The sequence below is a fragment of the Nansenia antarctica genome (assembly GCF_963989245.1).
Source record: "Nansenia antarctica genome assembly, chromosome: 19".
In the NCBI taxonomy this organism is placed as follows: domain Eukaryota; kingdom Metazoa; phylum Chordata; class Actinopteri; order Argentiniformes; family Microstomatidae; genus Nansenia; species Nansenia antarctica.
This window is the reverse complement of record NC_137692.1, coordinates 25,179,368-25,191,908: the sequence shown is the minus strand read 5'-3', so window position 1 is coordinate 25,191,908 and position 12,541 is coordinate 25,179,368. Positions and strand designations below refer to the sequence as shown.

The 12,541-nt window shown below is 44.6% G+C and overlaps 1 protein-coding gene across 1 annotated transcript; it reads left to right on the top strand.

The window, feature by feature from the left end:
- Positions 1-385: 385 nt before the first annotated feature.
- Positions 386-5,356, top strand: LOC308174038 (F-box only protein 47-like; the record flags this gene model as incomplete). The annotated part of the gene is made up of 10 exons (XM_080549091.1): positions 386-707; positions 2,039-2,191; positions 2,447-2,523; positions 2,689-2,766; positions 2,852-2,960; positions 3,173-3,346; positions 3,553-3,675; positions 4,613-4,755; positions 4,909-5,068; positions 5,247-5,356. 10 exons carry the CDS (start codon positions 386-388, stop codon positions 5,354-5,356), a joined length of 1,449 nt encoding a protein of 482 aa, XP_080405217.1.
- Positions 5,357-12,541: the final 7,185 nt, after the last annotated feature.

Below are 12,541 nucleotides of genomic sequence, written 5' to 3'. Positions count from 1 at the left end.
AGCGTGTTTACGAACGCACCCCTTGTTGTTCAGCGAGTGTCCTCGCGAGGGAGCAGGAACTGAGCAGCTCGCCGGCTGAGGTAAAACTGTCGGTGACTTTAGTTTAGATATATTATAGTTTATTATTATATTGTCTCATGTCAGTGGTGTCAATATTTACCTGAACACATAACAGCATGTGAAGGAGCATTTAAAGCTCAGTAAGGCAACAATTTCAAAGGTTTATTGACAAGTGCCTTTCTCCTCAGCTGGGTAAGTTCATGCAGCTATCCTAGCCAGCAACTTTTCAGTTCGTGGCTAACCACCAAGTTTAACTAACTAGCTATTTCCTTTCGCTTCTAGATTATATGCGGGACAATAAAGGCTTGACAGTGTTCCAGTTATTATGGCGAAAGTGACAAGGAAATTCACGGTGACCCACAATCACCGCAGACGGCGGCCGTATCCCCCAGACGCCGGCAAGTATCACCGCAGACGCCGCCGGCCGTATCCCGTCAGGACCATCATGACCCGCAGCCAGGGTCGTCAGGTTCGCGCCAGCAGCGTCAGGACCATCATGACCCGCAGCCAGGGTCGTCAGGTTCGCGCCAGCAGCGTCAGGACCATCATGACCCGCAGCCAGAGTCGTCAGGTTCGCGCCAGCAGCGACTGTTTCTTTGAGCGGCTGGCCCCCGAGGTGTTTGACATGATCCTGGACAGACTCTCTGGTGGGTTCTGTTTGCTTTGGACATTTTTCAGGATGGGTGAATTATGATTATTTAGATGAGACATATCTATGAGGCTGAACTATTCTGATTGAAGCCGTTACCAGGGGCAGGGTACTAAATGGTCTTACATATGTATAGCTCCAATGACGTGCATCTGAATTACAGTTTTTCCCAATTGCTAAAACACAAAAGCCAATTCTCTAAACCAAATGACAAGTTCTCTAAACACATTTAATAAAACTAGCTCCCATTTGCCAAAACCATAAACACATTTCACATGAAGACACAATTCGCAAAACACAATCCTCCTTTTCTCATAAATCTAAACACATTTTGTCTTGCTAAAACACAAGTTGCAAAAAACTCAAATTCTCAAATTAAAGCTCATGTGATGCAAAATGCTTGCCACAGTCAGCAAAATTTGAACACAATGAACACACCTAGCTTCATTCATTAAACATAACGACTCAAAATTTAAGACACTTGTTGCAAATGATTGTGGTGTGTGTGTGTGTGTGTGTGTGTGTGTGTGTGTGTGTGTGTGTGTGTGTGTGTGTGTGTGTGTGTGTGCGTGCGTGCGTGTGTGTGTGTGTGGTATAGTTCCATAAATAAATAAAATAAACATCACACCCTGAACATTGTTTTCAGTGAGTATTGTTGTGTGTAATGGATCCTCTGTAGTGTTTGCATTGAGTTGTGATACAGTACAGTAGTGTACATGTTACGGTACATGTGGGAATACGGTACATGTGGGAAAACTAGGGTTAGGATTAGGGGTATGGTTAGGGTTAGGATTAAGGTTAGGGTTAGGGTTAGACATGCCAGTATGTACCAAGTCACCCTAGCACCTAACCCTAACCCTAGTTTTCCCACATGTACCGTAACATACCGTACATGCTGTATTTTCTGTAGATTTACATACTGTTCATATGAAACACACAAACCTATGAATGCCCAATACTCTACAGTGATATATTCTGAGAACAGATACTGTAAGGTTTCTAAAAATGTGCTTTGGCAGTTGTGGAAAAAAAAGAACATTCTCACAAACTGAACATTGTGTTTTCAGTTGTTTTGTCAACTTGTCAAGTTGACTTGTCAAGTTTGTCAAGTTGTTTTGTCTGTAATGATGCATATAGTGTTTACATTTTTGCAGGCTTTGAGCAGCTGTTTTGGTGTGAAAGTTTGAGTTTTGAAGAGAGAAGGTGTGGTTTTGATTATGTAGCTTTAGAAAAGTGTGTTGTGTTTAGAGTTTTGTGAAATGTGTTTTAGCAATTGAGAAAAACTGTAATGAGATGTTTCTCCCTGCCTCGTTGTTTGTTGTGGTAAAGTGTTGCAGATCAGTGTGTTGAGCATGGTGTCCAAGGCCACCAGTCGCCACATCATGGGCTATGTCTCCACTCAGACCTGGAGGAAGAGGACCATCGTACAGGGGTGTCATCACTCCACCGAGGTGTCCTCACTAGAACACTACACATCGCTGGGTGAGAAGCTCCTCAACAGCTTTATTTGATTAATTTACCTTTATTTTACTTAGTTGGTTGGCCAAGAACACACATGTTTATAATAAACTAATATTCAGAGCCACATTATTTCTGCTGTAATTCTTTATCAGGTAGATAGACCAAAGTATTATTTCTATCTCCTTTCATAGGGGGTCCGATGAGGAAAGCAAGTGGTCCTGGTTGGCAAATATAGTCACTATGTTACATTCTTGTGGTTTTTGCTCATCGTTTCAGGTTTATTGTTCAAGAGATGTACCCTCTTGCTGCCAACAAAGGATAGGCTAACGTTCATATATAGCAAGTTTTCACAGGTAAGACAGAGAGGTGAGGGAGGACAGATGAGGCAATGTTTAGCTGTGTGTGCTCTACAAACATTCTCACATTTCTAAACAAACCAAACAGTTGACAACATTGAATAGATTGTTATTTTCTAGTTAACCTTACTTAGACTAACACAGTTGTTACCTCCCACTCAGGTTCCTTGCTTCATGATGGAAGAGTGCATTAAATCAGTGCAATGCCAAGGCTTCTCCAGCTATGGAGCGTTTCTACAGGTGAGAGCCTAGTTACAAAGAACATCAGACAATTTAATATCAAAGGCTGAATCCTGTATTGAGATGGTTAATGTTTGACTGACAGACATTGATAGCCGGCTGGGATGAGCTGGAGTGGCCCAGAGTTTTCAACTTCCTGTGCGACTTCACAAATCTACCCCAGAAAATCATGTCAGTGGTCACAGGAAAGCCAGGTGAGTGTCTGTCCCTATAAGAGAGAGAGAGAGAGAGAGAGAGAGAGAGAGAGAGAGAGAGAGAAAAAGAGAGAGAGAGAGAGAGAGAGAGAGAGAGAGAGAGAGAGAGAGAGAGAGAGAGAGAGAGAGAGAGAGAGAGAGAAACAAACAAAAAGGCTAATTGAAAGAGTGTGAGAGACGTGAGTGATCCGTATGTCTTTTTTCTCCCTCAGGTTCATGTCAGCTGTTGGAGCAACAGATCCGTCTGTTCTGCAGACAGGTTCTGTTGGACCCCTGGAAGAACAGCAAGGACACTCTGTTCTGGCTGACCCGCATCCTGAAACCCTGGCCCATTGTCAGCCAAGCCCGGCTGCTGTTCATCTTCTACGGACCACTGCTACCAGACGGTGAGAGGGACAACATGGGCCTTCTCGGTTTCTACCTTAAAAAAACTGGTTGCACTTTTGTACAGTATATAAATCACTTGTTAGTAATTACATGGTGAAATTCTAATGTTAATAATAACAAATGAAATGCTTGTTTTTTGGTTGGCCAGAGTTGCAAGGCAAAGTGTATGTGTAGTGTAAGGGAATGTTCTTTCCAGGTTCGCTAGGCTGGCAGGAGCAGCTGCGTGCTGGGGTGGCCCAGTCCGGCCTGGCCAAGGCTCTCATCCTGCTACACAGCGACCTGGAAGCCAAAGATTGGACCAAAATGGCCATCCTGGAGGAGCTCATAGGTAACTGCAGTAGCCCAGAGGACTTGGCAACTTTGAATGATTATATTTTACACACCCAGGAATGGTAGACAAACCTTTTACACTCTTTTGTCTGTATACTGTATATACTGTATGTCTGGTCAGTCCACACGTACAGTATGTACCATTACCATAGGATTATAGATTTCACTAAGCAAATGGTGAGTGCACCATCATGTGCGATGATGACTGATGTATAGATGATTCACTTACCTTAAGCCTGGTACACATATAAGGATTTTCTGATTATCTGAGAGAGACCCCACACATGAAGATAAAAAATCATGGATTGAACAGTCTTGATCGTATTGTGTGTGGTGTGCTCCAATATACAACCACATGCATAAAGATCTGTCCTCCGACAGTCTGGAGTCTCGCGTGAACAGGGTAGTAGTACCCTGACTGACCTGTAGAGGCAGCCATGTGCTACAGGGAAAATAAAGTGCAGAACGAAAAGAAGAAGACGCATCAGTCAGCTGGCTTCTTGAGTGGCTACATTCCATTCCACGTCACAATCGGACTTGGGAGTTGTCAGTTTTGACCACAGACAAGAAGACTTTTGATCGTAAATATTGAACACGTCTAATATTTATGATCGTCGGCCCCGACCATTTTCCGAGCAGATTGTCGGGAGAAATTGACTCTTAACACACCTCACACCACAGGATAATCTTGTAGGATAATCTTTAGAGCCATCCGATAATCGGGCGTTTGCTGTCCTTGGTCGGAAGGGGGGAAATTGGGCCAAAATCGGCCAGATTATCTTTATGTGTGTACCGGGCTGCGATAAATGTACTGCGCTTGTAAGTCGCTTTGGATAAAGGCGTCTGCTAAATGTCAAAAATGTTAATGTAAAGTGTGAATGCTGTGTGTATGAATGACAGTTGTTTTGTTTTGTGCTGGTTCTGTTGGCCTCCAGTCCTCCCCCAGGCATGGCACATGGAGAATGTGGCTCGTCTGTTGCTTCTGTGTGGGAACAGCGTGTGCTACAGCGTGCTGGCCAGCAAGGCCCTCAATGGACGCCTGTTTGAGAGCTCACGACTCATTGTGTACCTCGTACTGGTCAGTCACTGCTGCTAAATAACTTTATTATCTGCTCTAGGGTTCCGGTATCTTTTAACCTAAGAGACACATTTCCCCCATTTTGTGCCCACTTAACGGAAGGTACTGCCTGTACCGGCCTGAGCTACTGACATTTCTGGTTACCCCTCTCAGGTGTGTGAGAAGAACGGGTACCCCATGAACTGGCCCGTCAAGATGGTGCAGCAGGTGTGTGAGGTGTTCTCCTCCTCTGCTGACAAGTGGTCCTTCATCCAGGCCGTGGAAAACATGTTCTCAGACGTTGCCATGGAGATGTACGAGATTATGGTGGCTGGTGAGTTGTTATAGGCACTTAGACTATCGTATCAGATCAGGGTCCAGATTCCTTCAAGCTTTGTAGCACTAAAATAATCTTAAAGTTAAGGGCATATTATTTGGGAACACATTCATAGAAAAACAGTTAAAATAAGTAGACATATGCGGATTTCTAACTGTCAACGATCTTGTCACAGATAACCATCAAGAAGACTTTGAGATCTTCCAGAGCCAGATCGGCAGCCTCCTCAACGCCAGTGCTCACTTCCACACTGTGATTCTCGACATGTTCCTCACAAAAGAGTGAGATCGAGGAGAGGAGTAGTGTATATATAGCTTACAGCTCCTGTCAGAAGAGACTTTGATTTGGGAAAACGAGTCTGTGTTTTGACCGCGCCTGTTCATTTAATGTAAAATACTTTATCTACCTCTCCGTACGTACGGGGGTAGAATGGGAAAAAAAAGACACATTTGTTTTGCTTTGTGTAATATTAAACTTCTGTGTATTTCTCTATTACCTGTGTACTTTATGAAGGTTCAACAAATACAAATAATAAAGGCCATTTTAAGGTATAAATAATTGGGGCAAAGGGGACATGGGACCTTGAATGGGTCCTAAACATTGTTACCAAATTTAAAGTTTGTACAATTTTGGCGAATGTACAGTTTTTACAAAACATTTGGCAAAACATACTATAAAGGTACAATCTAAAGTGATTGCCCCATGAAGTGGCAGTCTTGTTGTGTACACTATGTACAACCATTTCATATTCTAAACAGGTCAGAAGAACAAATTGTGATTTTTAGTCTTGCTAAATTGTATGTAGTTAGATGATGTGACATTCTAATATTTATCTAATAAATATGTATTCAGATTAAACACATGCATTGTGGTCTTGATGTCCTTTAATGTATTTGTATCTATGACTTCAACCACCAGACCGACCCATGGTAGGTACAGTACAAGAATGGATCCATGTAAACAGAGACCTAAGCATCGTTAGCATCAAGAAGACGTTAGCATTGAGCAACTTTCAGGTCGGGTGGCACCAACAAGGATTCACAAATCAAGTTGTATCCATTAATCCTTTTGTACCCAACTTTAAACCTAGTTTAAGACTGACCAGGATTAATTTAAACATTCATTTAATCTCTGATTAAATGTCTATAATAACTTAAATTAGGATTTAATTTTAAACTGACACTTGAGGTGGTTTAAGTTATCAAAATAGCACAAACATATTCTGCACTCACTAAGTCTATTGGGGAATGCAAGAAAGCAATCACTCCAACGCTTTCTTTGGTAAACAGCAGAGAGATTAGGCTGGAGAAATGTAACCACTCAAACTGAATACACAGCTATATGCAAGCGAATCAGATTTCAGATCTACTATGCCCATCCTTTGCAATTATAGCTTTTGGTTGTTTCCTTCACAAAGCATACAAACAGTAAACAATAAAAAAGGACAACTGGTTAAAAAATAAATCAAAGCAAACAAACAAGACATGTTGGGTTGTATTAATTAAACTGTTACAGATAATATAGAATAACAAAATAAAAATAAAAACAGAACAAAGAAGCAACCCAACACATCAAACAAACCATAAGACCTTATTGGAAAAGCTAGTGTCACCATGCCTAAAAGCTGCTGCGTAGTATTTTGTACGTCAAATATATTTTAAAAAGTCCCCGTTTACGATTTTCTTTACTTCCCCAAAGAGCAAAGGACAGTAGATCTGTGGCTTCAGGCCATCCACAGAGAGTGGGACCCCTTCCAGTCAAGTTGCAGACTTGCCGTGTCCCTAAATGAGTGTTACATACGGTAGAATAATGAATATTTTTTTTCAATGGGCATAGATGATGCATTTGCCAATGTGATGAATTGTTAATAAGTATATAGCATGCATAGTATATGAAGAGGTTGCAAAAGCTAGAGACTTTTTTGACTAGTTGAGCAAACTCAACATTCTGAATTGAGTGCACTACTTTAATTTGACAGACAGACAAATAACATCGCTTGTTCACTAGAACTACAAGCATGTGCTTTCCATCAGTGGTATAACTACTACTATGCAGGCAATGCAGCTGCATTAGGGCCCAGAGTCATGTGGGGCCCACAGCCCTCGGCTCGAAGTCGGAACTATTGTATCACTGCAGATCTGCCTGAATGACACCTCATGGCAGGAATATGAGCATGAGGACCTGGAACAGTTCACGTCGTCGGTTCTGAACCACATAGTGAACTGCACCAACTCAGCCACCGTGGACAAACGTGTCCGGGTCTACCCCAACACGAAGCCATGGATGACTGTGAAGGTCCAAAAACTGCTCAAGGAGAGGGACAACGCCTTCTCAGCGAAGGACACACTGCTGTACAGCACCACCAGGGCTAACCTAAAGCGTGGCATCCGGGAGGCCAAGGAAGACCACAGAGAGAAGATTGAGGAATGCTTCCTGAGCAACGACTCCAGGCGGGTGTGGCAGGGGGTACTCTTCCTGCAACGAATAGTGGACTGCTGATTCACATGCTTAGTATTCAAATGTATTGATTGTAAGTCGCTTTGGAATAAGGCGTCTGCTAAATGCCAAAAATTTAAATGTAAATGGGTTCAGCACATGACAAACTTCAGAGCCAACAGGCTCACAGCCGCGGAGGACGACCCCCTGCTGGCGGAAAAGCTGAACTCCTTCTACGCCTGGTTCGACGAGGGGCGAACGGAGGTAACCACAACACAAACACCACTCTCTCCAGCTCTCAGCAGCCTCACCCTCACAGAGCATGAAGTGAGACGCGTGCTGAAGGCGGTGGACCCCAGGAAAGCCTCAGGGCCGGATGGCGTCCTGGGACGGGTGCTGAGGGACTGCACCGACCAGCTGGCCGGGGTTTTCACCAACATCTTTAACCAGTCCCTGTCCCAGGCTACCGTCCCACCCTGCCTGAAAACCTCAACTATCCAGTCCCGAAGAAAAGCACGGTGAGCTGCCTAAACGACTACCGCCCGGTGGCACTCACACCAATCATCATGAAGTGCTTCGAGAAACTAGTCCGGGCCCACATAGTCACACGCCTCCCGCCCAACCTGGATCCATACCAGTTCGCCTACAGAGCCCACAGGTCCACAGAGGACGCCATCGCGACGACTCTCCACTCCACTCTATCCCACCTGGAGAGGGGAAACAGCTACGCGAGACTGCTCTTTGTGGACTTCAGCTCTGCCTTCAACACCATCCTTCCAGACAGGCTAGTGACCAAACTACTAGACCTGGGACTATCACACTCTATGGGCCCTATTATGCACTTCATAAGTCTTAAGCAATAAGACGAGGCGGTAGATCTAAACTTAAGACGTGGAGGCGTGGTCAAGGCCACTTTGCTATTATGCGTGCGGTAGTGGGCGCCTAAAACCCGGCGCTAAGCAAAGAAATTAGTCATGGGTGTGTTTTGGGCGTCTTCTCAATCAACCCAATCAGCGTGCCAGGTGCCATTCCCTTTAAGAACCGGCTGCGTTGAGTCTTTAGCGCTATGCTATTATGGAAGTCCTAAGAAGGAGGTCAGCGCGCTTCTCTGCAGAAGAAAGTAACAAGCTCGTGCATGAGGTCATTGCTGACCAAACGACATATGTCAGTTACTGCCTGACGGGTGAAGCGCAGCTCATACAAGCATTGCTGCTCTGTAAACAGAATAAAAGAATATATATATAGGCTGAGTATAATCTAGAGAGGGGGGCCAGCTGGGTACTATTGCCTTGCCACACCATAGACTGTCATCTGCTTTGTGTTTTTTTGTTTGTTGCAACCCAGTAAAGACCCTCTTCCTCTTCCTCCTTTTATACCTCAGCGTCAAAACACAAGGTATCACTAGTGTGTATGTTACGGTACATGTGGGAATATGGTACATGTGGGAAAACTAGGGTTAGGTGCTAGGGTGCTAGGGTTAAGGTTAGGGGTAGGGTTAAGGTTAAGGTTAGGGTTAGACATGCCAGCATGTACCAAGTCACCCTAGCACCTAACCCTAGTTTTCCCACATGTACCATATTCCCACATGTATCGTAACATATACACAACATAGAACTCCTATTTTTGCAAGAAATAACAACAAAGGCAGAAGTTATTGTAAATGTAATAAGATTTATTAAGTATCTTAAGCATTTTCACTTTCCATATTTTTCCCTCTTTTATTTAAACATAATGGACAATCAGATCTAAATGCAGCCCAAGATTTACAGGCAATAAACAACTTTAACTTTCTCCATAGGGAAAACACACCATTTTATATATATAATATCAATGTCGAAGGAGGTTTATGAGTTTGCTCCCCATGGTAAACAGTTCTGTACATGGTCCCGCAAAGAAACAGGTATGAATAAAAATCTACATTTAACAGAAATCACAGATCCACATGCAAAAAAACAGGCAACAACCAAATCTTAAAATACAAAAATCCATACATGAATGCATCCATCCATACATACAAGATTGATCAGACAAAATTATATCCTTAAAACCAGACTAACATTTTAAAATGACTGTCGTCCTCTTTCGTCTCATTCGTCTCACTCGTCTCACTGACTCACACAGATTAAGGGACATCAATCTCATAACATTCTGCTTTGTAGAGTTGTACAACTGTTGTCCTGTATCGGGGACATTAAGTAGCAGATCACAGTGCTCAAAGAAATGAAACCTTGAATCTCATGTGTTCCACACACACAGACACACACACACACACACACACACACACACACACACACACACACACACACACACACACAAACACACACACACACACACACACACACACACACACACACACACGCTACCTGGAGGCTCAATAGCAGTGCAGTGGAAGGTGAACATGATGAGGACTCACTGCTCTACCTGGACGACTAGCATGCGAGCTAGCGGTACCAGTGTGTGTGAGTGGCAGAGAGAGGAGAGGAGATGTTGGGGAGTGACTATGTTGCTCCATAGGTGACTGACCTACCAGACCATTCAACCCCGAAACGTCCACATTCATATGTATCGATCTACATATGGCCTCTCAACAGAAATAAAGTCTTGCTCGCTTTGTCGTTGGTGGTCTATGACGGAAGCGATGACAGTTGGTGCGCGACACCCGCTTGACGACAGTCAAAGCTGTCAACAAGATGGTATTTCTGCCGGTCGACAGTTGTCAGCAAAAGCTTTAATTAATCCTAAGCCTAGTAAACGAGTGAATGAGTTATCACAATCAGAATGTCCTTTACATCCATCATCTACTATCACACGCCCACCCACCCTCACCGAGACCCACGCACGCACAGTTACTTGCATAATTGTAATCTGTATTATTTCTGGTATAAATCGGGTGGTTATATATTCTGAGTAACCCTAACCGTCTTCATCTGAAATCACAGGGGTGAAAAGGATAAAAATGTTGGAGGAACACCAACAAAGCTGTGGGTTTCATTCCAAGTTAGACCACATATATACTCATATAATACGGTTGCGAAACCACCTCCATCTCAACAAAGCAGTTGCGGTATTCTACCAGTAGGGGGAGCCTGTGTACCGAGCAGCAACATCAGAGTGCTGCAGCAGACCAGAGGGATCAGGGATGGTAGTACAGGCCAGGTTTTAGCTCTGCCCATGCAGCCATGTGCCTTGCTGGAAGGGGGAGGAGGTCCTAGTGACGACATTCTCGATGTGCTTTCTTAATGGCGCTCAGAACACAGCTTGACACACACACACACACACACACACACACACACTCGAATGGGGAAGAGTCAAATCTTAAAATACAAACATCCATACATGAATGTGTCCATACAAACAAGATGGATTGACTGCTCTGTTCTGTATTGTCTGTCTCATTCTGTCTTTCTCTCCAAGACACACACACACAGACACAGACACACACACACGACATTCTACTGTGTGTGGTCCACTCAGGCCTCTGCTGTCTCCGTCAGTGATAGTTGTACAGTCCAGGGGAGAATGGTGGAGGTAGAAATCGGATTCCATGCATTACAATCCGATTCCTACCTCCACCAGCCTCCACTGGTACGTTCTTGTAGCTTCGTACGGTTAGGTGGTTAGGCGCACCACTGGAGTCAAGCTGTGCCACTTGATCAGTGCTCTCGTGTCAGGAGCTGCTCTGAGAGAGAGAGAGAGGCCTTTCACACAGGCAAGGCTCCGTGCCGCCGGTTCCTGTTCCCGTTCTGGAGCCTCAGAACCTTGGTACTGTCTGTCTGGCCAACCAGCCCGAACCAGCCCTTCATACCAGTTTAAGCGGAACCAATCAATCAACGGAGGGTGAAGATGGGGCAGGATGGATAAATAAAAATGTCACAAGATGGCACAGCTACAAAAGCCACTTTCTAAACACTTTCGCCCTTACCAGCCCAGCTACTGTTACTAGAATAGAAATGGCCACGGAGTACGTGTGTTGGCGCGTGTGCTTGCTGAGCATGTGAGGAAGATAGAGAGAATGATTATCCTTTTCTAATCACTAACGATTAGATTTAGATTAGATCACATTTTGTCTCCTTCCTTCTTACTCTCTCTTGCTCGTCTTCACAGCCGAGGATACGACACGCCCACTGACGATGTCATAGACACACCCACTGATGATGTCATAGACACACCCACTGACGACGCTTTGGGTTCCAGCTGAATGAAAACCAACTTTTCAGGTTCCGAAACCAATTTATGTTCAGTCTGAACACACCGGCCGGTTAAAAATGAGGTTGGGGAACCCGGAACGGAGCCTTGCCAGTGTGAAAGGGCCTATGAGAGAACGGGGAGGGGGACCCTGTAGTAGAGATGAACTTTAGAAGGGTTCACATCTTTGATAGACGAGATCAAAACCCCAGTGAATGTGTTGAGTTCTGGCTGGAATCAGCATCTGCCAACAGTGAAACACACAGCTTCTACGCTCCCTTCTAGCCCACAACTTCAGCTATCTGCTCCTGTGGGTATGAATGGGGGTGGGGGGGGGCATAACCATCTCCATCAGATTCTCTCCACTGCACCTTATACAATCACACACAACCATCAAGACGGTCGCCCTGGACAACCCACTCATCATCACTACACCAAGGTCAACATCGGTTTCCTTACCGTATGGAACTATCATCATATCACATTTATACCTTTTTTTTTCTCTCTCCTCCTTTTTCTTCCATGTACGTTTTTTTTTTAATATAATAGATTTTTTGGAATGTTTCGAGTTACACTTTGAAAGGTGCAGCAATGTCTGTGGTTAAGTAATGCAGTCTGTGAATCAAGTCTGTGAAGACTTTTGCATTTGTCTTCCGAGTCATGGTGCCCTGCCTCTCTTCCTCCCTCCCTCCCTCCCTCTCTGCCTCGCCTCTCTGGACCCTGACGCTGGCTCTGGCGCTGGCTCGGTTCCCTGTCCTTGCCAGGGTGGTCTCGGCTCGGGTGGGCCCGTCCCGGCATCTCCAGGGGTTCTGGAGGGTCTGTCTGCTTCGTGTCTGCCGCCCCTCTCCC